General features: G+C 34.2%; 3 protein-coding genes and 1 long non-coding RNA gene across 5 annotated transcripts in view; all 4 read right to left on the bottom strand.

Annotated features, from left to right (window-relative positions):
* Window positions 1–1,350, bottom strand: part of LOC137639236 (uncharacterized) — a 46,453-nt gene extending 45,103 nt beyond the window's left edge. For both annotated transcript variants that reach the window (XR_011044264.1, XR_011044265.1), the window contains exon 1: window positions 1,159–1,350. This is a non-coding gene — a long non-coding RNA (uncharacterized lncRNA). The remainder of the gene's footprint in view (window positions 1–1,158) is intronic.
* Window positions 1,351–2,147: 797 nt separating this feature from the next.
* On the bottom strand, window positions 2,148–5,004 carry LOC137639795 (uncharacterized). Its single transcript, XM_068372037.1, has 6 exons — window positions 4,640–5,004; window positions 4,393–4,527; window positions 3,960–4,271; window positions 3,590–3,828; window positions 3,373–3,457; window positions 2,148–3,268 (listed from the first exon to the last, which is right to left on the bottom strand). Exons 1-6 carry the CDS (start codon window positions 4,667–4,669, stop codon window positions 2,525–2,527), a joined length of 1,545 nt encoding a protein of 514 aa, XP_068228138.1. The 5' UTR covers window positions 4,670–5,004; the 3' UTR covers window positions 2,148–2,524.
* Window positions 5,005–8,036: 3,032 nt separating this feature from the next.
* Window positions 8,037–10,740, bottom strand: LOC137639235 (caspase-12-like). Its single transcript, XM_068371529.1, has 6 exons — window positions 10,366–10,740; window positions 10,114–10,248; window positions 9,678–9,989; window positions 9,349–9,546; window positions 9,091–9,165; window positions 8,037–8,985 (listed from the first exon to the last, which is right to left on the bottom strand). The coding sequence occupies exons 1-6, from the start codon at window positions 10,393–10,395 to the stop codon at window positions 8,242–8,244; spliced, it is 1,494 nt and encodes a 497-aa protein (XP_068227630.1). The 5' UTR covers window positions 10,396–10,740; the 3' UTR covers window positions 8,037–8,241.
* A 3,406-nt stretch (window positions 10,741–14,146) lies between these two features.
* LOC137639234 (caspase-12-like) lies at window positions 14,147–16,840 on the bottom strand. Its single transcript, XM_068371528.1, has 6 exons — window positions 16,468–16,840; window positions 16,220–16,354; window positions 15,784–16,095; window positions 15,452–15,649; window positions 15,197–15,271; window positions 14,147–15,089 (listed from the first exon to the last, which is right to left on the bottom strand). The coding sequence occupies exons 1-6, from the start codon at window positions 16,495–16,497 to the stop codon at window positions 14,346–14,348; spliced, it is 1,494 nt and encodes a 497-aa protein (XP_068227629.1). The 5' UTR covers window positions 16,498–16,840; the 3' UTR covers window positions 14,147–14,345.
* Window positions 16,841–19,243: the final 2,403 nt, after the last annotated feature.

Below are 19,243 nucleotides of genomic sequence, written 5' to 3'. Positions count from 1 at the left end.
GTACTATCTTACGTATTGGTGCTATATCCCACTAACATATGTGAATGTGCTATTCTATACGGAATCACGGCATAGTCGTTAACAATATCCTATTCGTCGTTTAGTATAAATTTTGACAATTTATTCCTCTATTAAATTCCATATCACTTTCGACTTTACATTTAAACCCTATATTATAGCTTCTCATTACTATTAAAATTGTTGCAAGTGGTAATAACTAAATCAATAATCATTTCTAGTCTCATTTCCATTTTATAGTCGTACAGAGCTATAAATCATTGTCATGGATTCAGCATGATTTGTTTCAAATTTATTACTGTTAATATCTGGTTTGGTTTATAGAATTTGGGCCGTGTGCCAGGGAACAAGGGTCGGGAAGGCCATTCAAAACTTGGGGGCAATTGGAGGAATCTGCAAATACCATTATTTAATGCCTACAGTATACCACGTGAGATACACACTAGGCAGTAGGCACTATCCCATTGCGTGGTTAGTACTTCTATCGAATGTGTTGAACTATGAGGTCCTTGACTTCAAACTTGAGCACGGGGTTGCCAGATTATTTCGACTGGATTATCGTACATGAGCCTTAAAATTGTCGTTTTTTCAACCAAAATTATCGTACAGTTTCAATATAATTATTAAGGAGTTACATGCTAGAAATTTCAAAATATTTTAGTATGGTTGTTTAATTAAACACACACATATGTATATACCTAAGGTATGTATCGTACACCGTATTGGACCCAAAATAATCGTACATGTACGATAATTATCGTACAAAGGGCACTCCTGTTCAACACAGTCGGATTCATTATTGAATTTTACTTTTATATTGAAAAGGTAGTTAATAATGGACAGTACTGATGTTTTATTAATGTAATAGGTCCTTACTATATGGTATAGACCTACTGTTCATAATTCGTTTTACATAAAGCTGTCTAGGAGTATGGGAGTGAAAATATACCAAAACATAACGAAAAGTGTGACCGTTAATAGGTCTAGAACATAGATAGTTTCTTTGACATGTAACTCGTTTAAAACTCTATATGTCTATCGTAATTGTAAATTCCCCTTAGATGTACATATGACATCAATCTCTTCAACTCCCTAAAAAAGAATCGGTAAAATAAGAAAATATCAGAGATTTTTCGTTACCTTTCTATCCTGTGGAGATGGCTTTCAATTTCGTAACACAGACACGTTATGAATATTTTTCATCTATAATACTTTTCCAAGATGAAAGACAAGTCTCAGGTGTAGGGCTAAAACGGAAAGTAGATGTGTCAACCTCCATTAACATTAAACAGATCCATTTGTCGAGACCTTGTAACTAGGAATACGATCACTTTCAAATCAAAACAAAAGAGCAGTGAAGTACCAGTCGCGTTCCTCTCAATCTTTACAACGGCTCCTTCGTTCCTCGGGAAAAAAATTAAACAAAAGTAAAACATGATATTTAACAAATAATGATAATGAAATCAAATGCGTTGTTTATCTTTGTAGCAAATTATTACATAACGTGTATAAAAAAAACAATGATTGTATGTTTACAATCATATATATATGGTATATTCCATAGACTTTAGAATGGGTGACGCTACAGTGAGCTAACTTCTCAGATTTTAGAAACAATTTTGGGGTGAAATTATCACAATATTATATTCATGAGACTTACGAGCTCGTAGAATCATTCTGAAAGTCAGACATATCACGAATTTATTTAAGAATTCTGATTGTTTCCTTATTTGAAGAGTGAAACAAAATAAGATGCACTTGTTTATTTTGATCGAAAAATTAAAACCACAAAGAGCATCTTTGAGTAAACAATGCTCATGTAATGATGGTACTGAAGTTTTCACAAGTAAAATTTCTTATCGGAGAACTCATCACATGATAAATGCCTTTGGTAGACTGCAAAGTATGATAGTTTTATAGCTTTAACTTTGAAGTGAAAATAGCATCACATCTTATCCATTTCAAGTGTGAAAATGGCAAGGCACTCTTAGGCCAATTTCACTGGAGTTTTCCGAGGAATGACATAAGGTTTTCAGTACCCTATTAATCTTGTTGATAATAGAAGGTATTTAGAAATAAAATCACATCACATATGTACATATTATTATTTTTGTTACATAATCTGTCTACATTATTATTATTACTTACTAAGTTAGAAACCTAGTTGGAAAAGCAGGATTCTACAAGCCCAAGGGTTCCAACAGTGAAAATACCTCAGTGAGGAGAGGAAATAAGGAAATTAACCACAAGAGATGTTTAAGAATAATAACATTAAGATAAATCTTTCACATATAAACAATAAAAACTTTCAAATAACAAGAGGAAGAGAAGTAAGATAGAATAGTGTGCCTAAGTCTAGCCTACATATTTACCTAAAATATAGGTTAAACAAATGCACACAAAATATACACGATTTAAAGAAAATCTGACTGTCATACTTCACAAATTACACATCTAAAGCAGCAAAAAAAAATCAGGTACAAAACAGAGGCAGAAATGAAAATAATCAGAAGTAGAACTTTTTGGTGAAGCCAACATTCCTCATTTCTGGAACAGCTGACGGAGAATTATTTCTGTACTCTCTCAGTAACTCTCTGTAAAGGTCCTGAATCTCCTTGTCGCTTGAATGACTTGCCAGAGTGCGACAAAATGCAGTGTTAAAAGCAGACCCTTCTCTTGTAAAACTGTAAGGAGAAAATCCATTGGTGTTTGAATAGATGCATAACGCGTCCTGAAGGGGTTCTTGCACACGTACAGGGAGAGTTGTCTGGTGTGATGGCTCCTCTTGGTTGTAGTACCCCTGACACAGATCAAAGATGAATATTTTAGGCTTATTTTTCAATTCAGGACACTCTGATTCCTGAAACATGTTGAGAATCCAGTCTGTAGTTAGCTGTTTCATGTCTGATGTGAGGAAGGAGCCTGTGCCAGTGGAGTGGCTAGAGATGTAGAAGACGGCACATCCAACATCGCTTAACAAGTCCTGCTTTCTGATGTTGGTAATAGTATCTTTAGTTTCTTCTGCAGTTAAGTTATGATAAACATCACTCTTGTATCCCAATTTTTCAAAGAGATCAACAACGTTATTGGAATCGTCTTGGGAAGCTTCCAGAACAAGGTCTGGCCTGTTATGGAAAGAGCCGTAGCTAAGAATGGTAACGTATCCTTTGGTGTGGGTACTTCTTTCGGAGACATCTGGTCCAGAGACGGCATTCGTTGCGGGTCTAACATGTAATCGCAATGGTCCAAACTGTGGAAGAGTTATAAAAGGTCATTCACCATATCAGACTATATTTATCAACTTCAACACAAATACATCTTTTACTTTGAAACAGAAGGTGGATTAAAACTTACCGTTTTAGGCAGAAATATGCTGTGGTGGCCACTTTCCACTTTTATTGTTTGATGATATGTTTCTGAAACTCTCACCTGGGGAATAAAAAATCAATGTCAGACAACATATATTGAACATCTGAAATATAAATTTCTAGTAATGTAGGACCTTGATTGTTTTCTTCTTATTCTAGGGAACAAATGATTGAATTGGAATGTTAGAAGATTATTTAAACACTTATCTGTGTACAAGACGCTTTTTGACCTGACCATAATTACCTCAGGAAACATGTCGACCAAAGTTTGCCGTCCCAGTGACTGAGCTAGTTGCCTGGCGCTTGTCACTTGTAGTTCCCTGCTCAGTACTCCTATTACAGAACCACCAGCATGATAGTCAGGGTCAGCTCCAAGCATAAGTAATTCCTCAATTTCTTTTTTATTCCACCACAATACTGCCTTAAATAATGGAGCAGCAAGCTGGAAAAAAACATGATTGTAAGACATTTTGATCATATTGTGCCCTTCTGCGTTAGGTCAGTAGAAATTGCATTGTTGTTCGGTCTTGAGGTTTACCAAAAAGAAATATACTGAACAGAAATTGTACTCACCAAATCCTTATATGTTTTCTGATCTTTGTCCTCTTTGTCTGGATTTATGTTGCAGTCAGACAGTAGAATCTTGAGTGATGCCACGTGGCCATTGACAGCAGCCAAGTGAGCAGGCGTTTGTCCATCTTTGTTGATGACATTGGGGTCAATCAGCCTCAGCAAATACCTAACCAATGCCACATGATCATTGGCAGCTGCTCTGTGCAGAAGTGTACTGTGGCATTTGGCTTTCCTCACAGCTGGTCCACAGTCTTGTATGAGTTCCATGACAGTTTCCAGGTCACCCTTTTCGACTGCATCAAAAATCTTGGTCTGAAACAATAGAAGAAATTAAACCAACAGAATCAGAAATTTATATGTCAAATAAAATCACATAAATGTTATTATGAATATAATTCTTTGGCTCTTGTGATGATGGCATATCTGTTCTTACCGTTTTCCTGGATTGATATCTTTCCGGTTCAGGCGATCTCCTGGTTTTTCTTTCAAAGTTAAACTTCACTTTCGACTTCTTATTTGGGCTTTGGACTTCCGGTTCAGGGGATTTTCTCTTCCCGTTGACATTCAACTGAAAAAAAGATTAATGCTTAAAACAGAGCATAATTGTTAACTATTTATACATATTGAAAATATCTAGTTTTCTATTCATGCAAATTTAAAAGTCATGCATATGAACCTACCTCTTCACTTGTATTGAATCGTGGGGCCATCTCTGTGAAGAAAAATTGTCCGACTTGCTTAGTGACAACAATTAATTCTCAGTAGGCCTAGACCTAGATGAAACGTTACAAATTGCAGTAGAATTTGAAGCACTAGAAAACTTCAAAACTCTTCAGTATTTAGTTGAGTAACCACTATTGGTGATTTCCAATATCTTCGGAAATATATGTGCAATGTATTTTCACAGAATTGCAACGGTATCACAGAGTCACGGTGTAGTATGAGACTGTGAAGACTTAGACCGAGTGGTGGCTCTTTATACAAGTCTCCCCCGGTGACGTATCTCCCGCCAACTGACGAACGCACTCACTTTCAGCCACATGCTCGGACAGGATCACTCATTGATCTGTATTGCTCTGTGGAAAACTGTTGATAACTATTCTATCTTATTTCTCTTCCTTTTGTTTCGTTAATTTTTTTATAGTTTATATGGGAAATGTTTATTTCAATGTTATAACTATTATTATTATATTTTATTCTTCCTTGTTTCCTTTCCTAACTGGGCTATTTTCTCTTTTGGAGCCGCTGGGCTTATAGCATCCTGCTTTTCCAACTAGGGTTGCAGCTTAGCAAGTAATGGAAATAATAATAATAACTGAACGAAGATTTACTCAGTAATAACAACATTACTTACAGCTGATATTACTTTTTTATCCATGTTTTGGGCACTTGCAAATATAAGCTATTCTTGAATAACAATGCCTTTATCATTATCAACATTGCAAATTCTGATAAATGTATTTTCGAAAGCTCTGTGTAACTTTAGTGTGTAATGAATATGTGGAATAAAATTAGTATAATTGTCAACTATGATAATGGAGGAAACTTGGACTTTCCAATTGTGCAAAAAAAAAAAAGTATAAACTTATCTTTCGGCAATAAAATTAATGAAAAAAAAATAATCAATCCTAAAATAGAGATTTATTGTTTGTTTATGCATAGTATGATAAGTATTTATTAAAGAACTCTTTTGAATATATATTGCATGACAACAATACATTATGGGTTAGGCCTACATGGAAAATTTAAATTACTTAAATAAAGCTGAAGAGATGATTTTAATATAAAATTTAATGCAATTTTTATAATCTTATTTTTGATAATCCTTATGCACAGATCACTTGATATTTTCTACTAAAGGATAATATAAAAAAAATAGCTTCTCTCATTTTTCTTTGAACTTTGAATTTGAAATACTACGACTTTGACGAATGGACACACACACACACACTGTACTGCAATATACTGTATATATATATATATATATATATATATATATATATATATATATATATATATATATATATATATATCCTACTGTGTGCTTCGTAGATCTCAGCCATGTAGGACTGGGCCTTCCAACTCTTCTAGTGCCTTCTGGAGCCCAGCTGAACGTTTGATGAACTAATCTCTTTTGGGGAGTGCGAGGGGCATGCCCAAAACATCTCCATCTGCCCTTCATCATGATGTCATCCACATATGGCGCTCGAATAATCTCTCTTATAGTTTCATAAATGATGAATGAGGAATGGAGAAGTATTGAATTAAAAGCTGAAGATAGAGACGACTGCGGAAATCTAACCGAGGCCCTTTGCGTCAATAGGCGTATGAGGATATGATAGATTAATGTATGAGATAAAATAAATAGCAGTACACAGAAATCAAGTCCATTTGTTGTTAGGTTTCCAATCCAACTCGCTACCCTTCAGATATCTATGAGGGTTATAGGCCTATAGATCTGTCGTTTCTTTGCGCTAACTCAGCCGAGAACTTGCAACTCTGCCTAACTTTCCTGATTGATTGATGCGTGTAGGCCTATGGGATCGTTACCACTATGGAATGCAAAACGAACATAGTAATAGTAATTTTTTTTCTTGTCTTTATTTTGTATAATTCTGCTTTATATAAAAAGCTTATTTGCATTTGTTTTTAGACCAAGTCTCTCATTGTTTAAAGTAAGAGAATAAAAATATTTTTTCTCTTATTATTATATCTATATTTGGTAATTTACGCAGCAAGAAAATAAAATGAACGAAATTAGAACTAACTAAATAAATAAGAACAATACAAACTATATCGAAAACTTCTGAATACCAAAAACTGATGCTATTTTATCTTACTTAATAGGTCTAGACTAGAACACTGGACCGCCAACTCTCCATAACTCTTACATCGACAGTGTTTCTTTGAAAAAATGTAAATTATTTAAAACTCTTAAATGTCTATTTCAATTGCAAATTTCCTTTAGATGTGTACATAACATCAATTTCTTATATTCCATAAAAAAAAATAGTTATACTAAGAAAAATTAATTTGTTTTTATTACAGTACCTTTTTATCCTGTGGAGATGGTTTTCAATTTCGTAACACAAACACTCTATGAATGAATATTGTTTCTTTATGTTAAGTAACCATGATGAAACATAAGCATTAAAAGTGGGGCTTTGAAGAAAAAAACAGAGGTATCACTCTCCACAAACAGATAGCCACAGACCTTGTATATTGTATAGGGACACTTCAGAATCAAAACATTACAAAAGTGAGAAAGTATTCAAGACACGTCGCGTTCCTCTCAATCTTTACAACGGCTCCTCCGTTTATGGAAAAGAAAAAAAAAACGTTAAACAACTCTAAAACGTGTTAGTTAACAAACAATGATAGTCAAATCAAAAGCCTTGTTTGTCTACAGTTACTCATTAAAGAAGACATAAAAACAATGTATGAATATACTGTATATACCTTACACTTTGGAATGGGTGACGATACAAGGTGTTACCCTTACAGACTTCAAAGTAATTTCAGGTGAAGTGACTACCCTATTATACTCATGATGACAATAGGCCCATATAATCTCTCTGGCAGTAAGGCATTTCTCGAATCTATTTAGTGATTCTGATGGATTTCTTACTTAAAGATAAAAAAAAAAGGGAGACAAAAACAGGTAGCTTTTGTTTCAATGTGATTTGATGGAAAGGACCCCAAGACCAAAACCATCTTTGAGTAATCAATGCTCTGTAATGATGGTAATCGCATAAATGAGGTTTTATCAAATATAATTTCTTATTGATGAAATCAGTACAGTATTGTGAAGAAGTTTGGTACACTGCTAAGTATGAGATAAAATAGCTGATAGTAAAAAAACAATTAATATCTCATAATAGTTTTTATTTTACAGAGAAAATTCCAACATATTTCTTTATTCGTTTCAAGTGTTAAAATAGTAAATTATTATTCGCAAATTTCCCTTTAGTCTTCTAAGGAAAGACATAAATCTCTTTATCTAGGTAATCTTGTTGATAATAGAAGGCATCTAAAAAAAAGTAATTCATATCATGCGAGATATATATTATTTTTTGTTTACAAAATCTGTCCACATTACAACACATACAGTATATATAGACATATATATTTACATAAGCTAAAAGTTATACACACTTTCACAATATATACACGACTTAAAGCTTATAGAATATCTAATTTATCTAATTGTCATATTTCACCAATTACATCACTAAAGTAACAAATAAAATCAGGTACAAAATATATGCAGAAATACAAATAACTAAAAGTAGAATTTCTTTGTGAAGCCAATATTCCTCATTTCTGGAGCAGCTGAAGGAGAATTCTTTCTGTACTCTCTCAGTAACTCTCTGTAAAGGTCCTGAATCTCCTTGTTACAAGAATGACTTGCCAGAGTGCGACAAAATGCAGTGTTAAAAGCAGACCCTTCTCTTGTAAAACTGTAAGGAGAAAATCCATTGGAGTTTGAATAGATGCATAACACGTCCTGAAGGGGTTCTTGCACACGTACAGGGGGATTTGTCTGGTGTGATGGCTCCTCTTGGTTGTAGTACCCCTGACACAGATCAAAGATGAATATTTTAGGCTTATTTTCCAGCTGAGGACACTGTGATTCCTGAAACATGTTGAGAATCCAGTCTGTAGTTAGCTGTTTCATGTCTGATGAGAGGAAGGAGCCTGTGCCAGTGGAGTGGCTAGAGATGTAGAAGACGGCACATCCAACATCACTTAACACGTCCTGTTTTCTGAGGTTAATAATAGTATCTTTAGTTTCTTCTGCAGTTAAGTTATGATAAACATCACTCTTGTATCCCAATTTTTCAAAGAGATCAACAACGTTATTGGAATCGTCTTGGGAAGCTTCCAGGACAAGGTCTGGCCTGTTTTGGAAAGAACCGTAGCTAAGAATGGTAACGTATCCTTTGGTGTGGGTACTTCTTTCGTAGACATCTGGTCCAGAGATGGCATTCGGTGCTGGCCTAACGTGTAATCGCAATGGTCCAAACTGTGGAAGTCATAAAGAAAGGTCATTCATTATATCAGACTAAATTTATCAACTTCAACACAAATACATCTTTCACTTTGAAACAGAAGGTGGATTAAAACTTACCGTTTTAGGCAGAAATATGCTGTGGTGGCCACTTTCCACTTTTATTGTTTGATGATATATTTCTTGAACTCTCTCCTGGGGGATAAAAAATCAATGTCAGACAATATATATTGAACATATAAAATGTCAATTTTGAGAAATGTAGGACCTTGATTGTTTTCTTCTTATTCAAGGGAACAAATGATTGAATTGGAACGTTAGAAGATTATTTAAACACTTAGCTATGTACAAGACGCTTTTTGACCTGACCATAATTACCTCAGGAAACATGTCGACCAAACTTTGCCGTCCCAGTGACTGAGCTAGCTGCCTAGCGCTTGTCACTTGTAGTTCCCTGCTCAGTACTCCAATTACAGAACCACCAGCATGATAGTTAGGGTCAGCTCCAAGCATAAGTAATTCCTCAATTTCTTTTTTATTCCACCACAATACTGCCTTAAATAATGGAGCAGCAAGCTGGAAAAAAACATGATTGTAAGACATTTTGATCATATTGTGCCCTTCTGCGTTAGGTCAGTAGAAATTGCATTGTTATTAAGTCTTTAGGTTTATCAATTAGAAATATGGTGAGCGGAAATTGTACTCACCAAATCCTTATAAGTTTTCTGATCTTTGTCCTCTTTGTCTGGATTTATGTTGCAGTCAGACAGTAGAATCTTGAGTGATGCCACGTGGCCATTGACAGCAGCCAAGTGAGCAGGCGTTTGTCCATCTTTGTTGATGACATTGGGGTCAATCAGCCTCAGCAAATACCTAACCAATGCCACATGATCATTGGCAGCTGCTCTGTGCAGAAGTGTACTGTGGCATTTGGCTTTCCTCACAGCTGGTCCACAGTCTTGTATGAGTTCCACGACAGTGTCCAGGTCACCCTTTTCGACTGCATCAAAAATCTTGGTCTGAAACAATAGAAGATGATATTAAACCAACAAAGTCAGAAATTTACATGTAAAACCAAATCACACAAATGTTATTGTAAATATAATTCTTTAGCTCCTTTGACGATGGCCTATCTGTTCTTACCGTTTTCCTGGATTGACATTTTTCCGGTTCAGGTGATCTCTGGGTTTTCCTTTCAAAGTTAAACTTCACCTTCGACTTCTTATTTGGGCTTTGGACTTCCGGTTCAGGGGATTTTCTCTTTCCGTTGACATTCAACTGAAAAAAAAACGATTGATGCTTAAAAAGGAGCAAAATTGTTTATTATTTATACATATATATAGAATATATCTAGTTTTCTATTAATGCAAATTAAAGTCATGCATATGAACCTACCTCTGCATTTGTATTGAATCGTGGGGCCATGGCTATGAAGAAGAATTTTCCGACTTGCTTAGTGACAACAATTAATTCTCAGTAGGCCTAGACCTAGATGAAATGTTACAAATTGCAGTAGAATTTTAAGCACTAGAAACCTTCAAAACTCTTCAGTATTTAGTTGAGTAACCACTGTTGGTGCTTTCCAATATCTTCAGAAAAGTATGTGAAATGTTTCTTCACAGTTGCAACGTTATCGCAATTGCAAGGCGTATGACTCGTATGAGACTGTGAAGACTAGACCGAGTGGTGGCTCTTTATACAAGTCTCCCCCGGTGACGTATCTCCCGCCAACTGACGAACACACTCACTTGCTGCCACATGCTACGACAGGATCACTCATTGATCTGTATTGCTCTGTGGAAACTGTTGATAACTATTCTCTCTTATTTCTCTTCCTTTTGTTTCGTTAAATTTTTTATAGCTTATATGGGAAGTGTTTATTTCCATGTTGTAACTACTATTATTATATTTTATTTTTCCTCGTTTCCTTTCCTCACTGGGCTATTTTCCCTTTTGAAGCCCCTGGGCTTATAGCATCCTGTTTTTCCAACTAGGGTTGTAGCTTAGCAAGTAAATAATAATAATAATAACAGAACTAAGATTTACTCAGTAATAACAACGTTACTTACAGCTGATATTACTTTTTTATCTGTTTTGGGCACTTGCAAATATAAGCTATTCTTGGATAACAATGTCTTTATCATTATCAACATTGCAAATTCTGATAAATGTATTTTCGAAAGCTCTGTGTAACTTTAGTGGATAATGAATATGTGGAAAAAATCAGTATAATTATAAGCTATGGTAATGGAGGGAAACGTGGACTTTCTAATTGTGCAAAAAAAAAAAAAAAGTTATAAACTTGTCTTTCGGCAATAAAATTAATAAAAAAATAATTAATCCTAAAATAGAGATTTATTGTTTGTTTATGCATAGTATGATAAGTATTTATTAGAGAACTCTTTTGAATATATTTTGCATGACAACAATACATTATGGGTTAGGCCTACATGGAAAATTTTAAATTACTTACATAAAGCTGAAGAGATGATTTTAATATAGAATTTAATGCAAGTTTTATAATCTAATTTTTAATAATCCTTATGCACAGATCACTTGATATTTTCTACTAAAGGATAATATGAAAAATAGCTTCTCTTGTTTTTCTTTGAACTTTGAATCTGAAATACTACGACTTTGACGAATGGACACACACACACACACACACACACACACACACACACACACTGTACTGCAATATACTGTATATATATATATATATATATATATATATATATATATATATATATATATATATATATATATATCTTACTTCGCGCTTCATAGTTCTCAGCCATGTAGGTCTGGGCCTTCCAACTCTTCTAGTGCCTTGCGGAGCCCAGCTGAACGTTTAGTGAACTAATCTCTCTTGGGGAGTGCGAAGAGCATGCCCAAACCATCTCCATCTACCCTTCATTATGATCTCATCCACATATGACACTCGAATAATCTCTCTTATATTTTCATAAATGAGGAATGATAACTGGAGAAGTATTGAATTAAAAGCTGAAGATAGAGACGACTGGGGAAATCTAACCGAGGCCCTTTGCGTCAATAGGCGTAGGAGGAGATAATGATAGATTAATATATTAGATAAAATAAATAGCAGTACACCGAAATCAAGTCCTTTTGTTGTTAGGTTTCCAATCCAACTCGCTACCCTTCAGATATCTATGAGCGTTATAGGCCTATGCAATCTGTCTTTTCTTAGCACTAACTCAGCCAAGAACTTGCAACTCTGCTTAACTTTCCTGATTGATTGATGCGCGTAGGCCTATGGGATCGTTATCACAATGGAATGCCAAACGAAAATAGTAATAGTAATTTTTTTTCTTGTCTTTATTTTGTATAATTCTGCTTTCTATAAAAAGCTTATTTGCATTTGTTTTTAGCGAACAAGTCTCTCATTGTTTAAAGTAAGATAATAAAAAAAAATTCTTTTTATTATATCTATATTTGGTAATTTATGCAGTAAGAAAAAACATGAACGAAATGAGAACTAACTAAATAAATGAGAACAATACAAGCTATATCGAAAACTTCTAAATACCAAAAAGTGATGTTATTTTATCTTACTTAAGAGGTCTAGACTTAGTCTAGAACACTGGACCGCCAACTCCCCATAACTCTTACATTGATAGTGTTTCTTTGAAAACGTCACTTATTTAAAACTTTAAATGTCTATTTCAATTGCAAATTTCCTTTGATAGCGTATATAACATCAATATCTTATATTCCATAAAAAAAAAAAATCGTTATACTAAGAAAAAAATACTTTTTTATTTCAGTACCTTTCTATCCTGTGGAGATGGTTTTCAATTTCGTAACACAAACACTCTATGAATGAATGTTTCTTTATGTTAAGTAACCCTGATTATTATTATTACTAGCCAAGCTACAACCCTAGCAGGAAAAGCAAGATGCTATAAACCCAAGGGCTCCAACACGGAAAAATAGCCCAGTGAGGAAAGGAAATAAGGAAATAAATAAATGATGAGAATAAATTAATAATATATCATTCTAAAAACAGTAACAGCGTCAAAACAGATATCTCCTAAATAAACTATTAACAACGTAAAAACAGATATGTCCTATATAAACTAATAACAACGTCAAAAACAGATATGTCATATATAAACAATAAAATCTCATGTCAGCCTGGTCAACATAAAAACATTTGCTCCAACCTTGAACTTTTGAAGTTCTACCGATTCAACTACCCGAGGAAACTACTGATGAAACACGAGAATTAAGAGTGGGGCTAAAAAGCTAAAAACAGAGGTATCACCTTCCACAAACAGATAGCCACAGACCTTGTATATAGGGGCACTTCAGAATCAAAGCACTGCAAAAGTGAGAAAGTATTCAAGACACGTCGTGTTCCTCTCAATCTTTACAACGGCTCCTCCGTTTATGGAAAAGAAAAAAACAAAACGTTAAACAACTGTAAAACGTGTTAGTTAACAAACAATGATAATTAAATCAAAAGCCTTGTTTGTCTACAGTTACTCATTACTGAAGACATAAAAACAAGGTATGAATATACTGTATATACCATACACTTTGGAATGACTGACGATACCAGGGGTTACCCTTTCAGAATTCAAAGGAATTTCAGGTGAAGTGACTACCCTATTATACTCATGATGACAATAGGCCCATAGAATCTCTCTGGCAGTAAGACATTTCTCGAATTTATTTAGGGATTCTGATGGATTTCTTTCTTGAAGATAAAAAAGGGAGACAAAAACAAGTAACTTTTGTTTTAATGTGATTTGATGGAAAGGACCACGAGACCAAAACCATCTTTGAGTAAGTAATCAATGCTCTGTGATGGTGGTACTCGCATAAATAAGGTCTTATCAAATATTTCTTATTGATGAAATTAGTACAGTATTGTGAAGAAGTTTGGTACACTGCTAAGTATGAGATAAAATAGCTGATAGTAAAAAACAACTAATATCTCATAATAGTTTTTATCTTAAATTGAAAATGCCAACATATTTCTTTATTCGTTTCAAGTGTTAAAATAGTAAATTATTATTCGCAAATTTCCCTTTAGTCTTCTAAGGAAAGACATAAATCTCTTTATCTAGGTAATCTGGTTGATAACAGAAGGTATCTAAAAAAAAAGTAAGTCATATCATGCGAGATATATATTATTTTTTGTTTACAAAATCTGTCCACATTACAACACATACAGTATATATAGACATATATATTTACATAAGCTAAAGGTTATACACACTTTCACAATATATACACTATTTGAAGCTTATAGAATATCTAATTTATCTAATTGTCATACTTCACCAATTACATCACTAAAGTAACAAATAAAATCAGGTACAAAATATAAGCAGAAATACAAACAACTAAAAGTAGAATTTCTTTGTGAACCCAACATTTCTCATTTCTGGAACAGCTGGAGGGGAATTCTTTCTGTACTCTCTCAGTAACTCTCTGTAAAGGTCCTGAATCTCCTTATCGCTGGAATGACTTGCCAGAGTGCGACAAAATGCAGTGTTAAAAGCAGACCCTTCTCTTGTAAAACTGTAAGGAGAAAATCCATTGGTGTTTGAATAGATGCATAACACGTCCTGAAGGGGTTCTTGCACACGTACAGGGGGACTTGTCTGGTGTGATGGCTCCTCTTGGTTATAGTACCCCTGACACAGATCAAAGATGAATATTTTAGGCTTATTTTTCAATTCAGGACACTCTGATTCCTGAAACATGTTGAGAATCCAGTCTGTAGTTAGCTGTTTCATGTCTGATGTGAGGAAGGAGCCTGTGCCAGTGGAGTGGCTAGAGATGTAGAAGACGGCACATCCAACATCACTTAACAAGTCCTGCTTTCTGATGTTGGTAATAGTATCTTTAGTTTCTTCTGCAGTTAAGTTATGATAAACATCACTCTTGTATCCCAATTTTTCAAAGAGATCAACAACGTTATTGGAATCGTCTTGGGAAGCTTCCAGAACAAGGTCTGGCCTGTTTTGGAAAGAGCCGTAGCTAAGAATGGTAACGTATCCTTTGGTGTGGGTACTTCTTTCGGAGACATCTGGTCCAGAGACGGCATTCGTTGCGGGTCTAACATGTAATCGCAATGGTCCAAACTGTGGAAGAGTTATAAAAGAAGGTCATTCACCATATCAGACTATATTTATCAACTTCAACACAAATACATCTTTTACTATGAAACAGAAGTTGAATTAAAACTTACCGTTTTAGGCAGAAATATGCTGTGATGGCCATTTTCCACTTTTATTGTTTGATGATATATTTCTGGAACTCTCTCCTGGGGAATAAAAAATCAAAGTCAAACAACATATATTGAACATCAGAAATGTCAATTTCTAGTAATGTAAGACCTTGATTGTTTTCTTATTCTAGGGAACAAATGATTGAACTTGAATGTTAGAAGATTATTTAAACACTTAGCTATGTACACGACTCTTTTTGACCTGATCATAATTACCTCAGGAAACATGTCGACCAAAGTTTGCCGTCCCAGTGACTGAGCTAGCTGCCTGGCGCTTGTCACTTGTAGTTCCCTGCTCAGAACTCCAGTTACAGAACCACCAGCATGATAGTCAGGGTCAGCTCCAAGCTTCAGTAATTCCTCAATTTCTGTTTTATTCCACCACAATACTGCCTTAAACAATGGAGTAGCAAGCTGAAAAAAAAAAACATGATTGCAAGACATTTTGATCATAGTGTGGCCTTCTGCGTTAGGTCAGTAGAAATTGCATTGTTGTTCGGTCTTGAGGTTTACCAAAAAGAAATATACTGAACAGAAATTGTACTCACCAAATCCTTATAAGTTTTCTGATCTTTGTCCTCTTTGTCTGGATTTATGTTGCAATCAGACAGTAGAATCTTGAGTGATGCCACGTGCCCATTGACAGCAGCCAAGTGAGCAGGCGTTTGTCCATCTTTGTTGATGACATTGGGGTCAATCAGCCTCAGCAAATACCTAACCAATGCCACATGATCATTGGCAGCTGCTCTGTGCAGAAGTGTACTGTGGCATTTGGCTTTCCTCACAGCTGGTCCACAGTCTTGTATGAGTTCCACGACAGTTTCCAGGTCACCCTTTTCGACTGCATCAAAAATCTTGGTCTGAAACAATAGAAGATGATATTAAACCAACAAAGTCAGAAATTTACATATAAAACCAAATCACATAAATGTTATTGTGAATATAATTCTTTAGTTCATATGACGATGGCCTATCTGTTCTTACCGTTTTCCTGAATTGACATCTTTCCGGTTCAGGTGATCTCTGGGTTTTCCTTTCAAAGTTAAACTTCACCTTCGACTTCTTATTTAGGCTTTGGACTTCCGGTTCAGGGGATTTTCTCTTCCCGTTGACATTCAACTGAAAAAAAAGATTAATGCTTAAAACAGAGCATGATTGTTTACTATTTATATATATTGAAAATATTTAGTTTTCTATTCATGCAAATTTAAGAGTCATACATATGAACCTACCTCTGTATTTATATTGAATCGTGGAGCCATGGCTATGAAGAAGAATTTTCCGACTTGCTTAGTGACAACAATTAATTCTCAGTAGGCCTAGACCTAGATGAAACGTTACAAATTGCGGTAGAATTTGAAGCACTAGAAACCTTCAAAACTCTTAACCATTTAGTTGAGTAACCACTGTTGGTGATTTCCAATATCTTCGGAAATATATGTGCAATGTATTTTCAGAGAATTACAACGTTATCACAAAGCCACGGTGTAGTATGAGACTGCGAAGACTTAGACCGAGTGGTGGCTCTTTATACGAGTCTCCCCCGGTGACGTATCTCCCGTCAACTGACGAACACACTCTCTTGCTGCCACATGCTACGACAGGATCACTCATTGATCTGTATTGCGCTGTGGGAAATTGTTGATAACTATTCTATCATATTTCTCCTTCTCTTGTTTTGTTAAATTTTTTATAGCTTATATGGGAAATGTTTATTTCAATGTTATAATTACTATTATCATATTTTATTTTTCCTCGTTTCCTTTCCTAACTGGGCTATTTTCCCTTCTGAAGCCCCTGGGCTTATAGCATCCTGTTTTTCCAACTAGGGTTGTAGCTTAGCAAGTAATAATAATAATAATAATAATAACTGAACGAAGATTTACTCAGCTGATATTACTTTTTTATCCATGTTTTGAGCACTTGCAAATATAAGCTATTCTTGGATAACAATGCCTTTATCATTATCAACATTGTAATTTATGATAAATGGATTTTCGAAAGCTCTGTGTAACTTTAGTGGATAATGAATTGTGGAAAAAAAATCAGTATAATTGTCAAATATGATAATGGATAAAACTTGGACTTTCTGATTGTGCAAAAAAAAAAAAAAGTTATAAACTTATCTTTCGGCAATAAAATTTATAAAAAAATGGATAATTAATCCTAAAATAAAGATTTATTGTTTGTTTATGCATAGTAAGATAAGTATTTAGTAAAGAACTTTTGAATATATATTGCGTGACAACAATACATTATGGGTTAGGCCTACATGGAAAATTTAAATCACTTAAATAAAGCTGAAGAGATTGATTTTAATATGAAATTTAATGCAATTTTTATAATCTTATTTTTTAATAATCCTTATGCACAGATCACTTGATATTTTCTACTAAAGGATAATATAAAAAATAGCTTCTCTCATTTTCCTTTAAACTTTGAATCTGAAATACTACGACTTTGACGAATGGACACACACACACACACACTGTACTGCAGTATACTGTGTATATATATATATATATATATATATATATATATATATATATATATATATATATATATATATATATATATATATATATATATATATCCTACTGTGTGCTTCGTAGATCTCAGCCATGTAGGTCTGAGCCTTCCAGCTCTTCTAGTGCCTTGTGGAGCCCAGCTGAACGTTTAGTGAACTAATCTCTCTTGGGAAGTGCGAAGAGCATGCCCAAACCATCTCCATCTGCCCTTCATCATGATCTCATCCACATATGGCACTCGAATAATCTCTCTTATAGTTTCATAAATGAGGAATGGAGAAGTATTGCATTAAAACCTGAAGATAGAGACGACTGGGGAAATCTAACCGAGGCCCTTTGCGTCAATAGGCGTAAGAGGAGATAATGATAGATTAATATATTAGATGAAATAAATAGCAGTACACAGAAATCAAGTCCTTTTGTTGTTAGGTTTCCAATCCAACTCGCGACCCTTCAGATATCTATGAGTGTTATAGGCCTATACAATCTGTCTTTTGTTAGCACTAACTCAGCCAAGAACTTGCAACTCTGCCTAACTTTCCTGATTGATTGATGCGTGTAGGCCTATGGGATCGTTATCACAATGGAATGCAAAACGAAAATAGTATTAGTAATTTATTTATTATCTCTATTTTGTATAATTCTGCTTTCTATAAAAAGCTTATTTGCATTTGTTTTTAGCGAACAAGTCTCTCATTGTTTAAAGTAAGAGAATGAAAATATTTTTCTCTTATTATTATATCTATATTTGGTAATTTATGCAGCAAGAAAATAAAAAAAAATGAACGAATTTAGAACTAACTAAATATATAAGAACAATACAAGCTATATCGAAAACTGTTCTAATGACTAAAAACTAGTGCTATTTTATCTTAATAGGTCTAGACTCTAGAACACTGGACGGCCAACTCTACATAACTCTTACGCAGATAGTGTTTCTTTGAAAATATGTGACATATTTAAAACTCTAAATGTCTATTTCAATTGCAAATTTCCTTTAGATGTGTAAATAACATCAATTTCTTGTATTCCATAAAAAAAAAATCGTTATACTACGAAAAAAATGTTTTTTTATTTCAGTACCTTTCTATCTTGTGGAGATGGTTTTCAATTTCACAATACAAACGCTCTATGAATGAATATTGTTTCTTTATGTTAAGTAACCCTGATGAAACATAAGCATTAAGAGTGGGGGTAAAAAGAAAAAAAATACAGAGGTATCACCTTCCACAAACAGAGAGATAGCCAGATACTTCGGAATCAAAACATTACAAAAGTGAGAAAGTATTAAAGACACGTCGCGTTCCTCTCAATCTTTACAACGGCTCCTCCGTTTATGGAAAAGATAAAACAAAACGTTAAGCAACTGTAAAACGTGTTAGCTAACAAACAATGATAATCAAATCAAAAGACTTGTTTGTCAACAGTTACTTATTATAAAAGACATCAAAACAATTTATGAATATACTGCATATACCAT

Source organism: Palaemon carinicauda, chromosome 4 (genome assembly GCF_036898095.1).
Source record: "Palaemon carinicauda isolate YSFRI2023 chromosome 4, ASM3689809v2, whole genome shotgun sequence".
Lineage (NCBI taxonomy): Eukaryota > Metazoa > Arthropoda > Malacostraca > Decapoda > Palaemonidae > Palaemon > Palaemon carinicauda.
The sequence above is the reverse complement of the archived record's forward strand: the minus strand, read 5'-3'. Positions and strand labels throughout refer to the sequence as shown.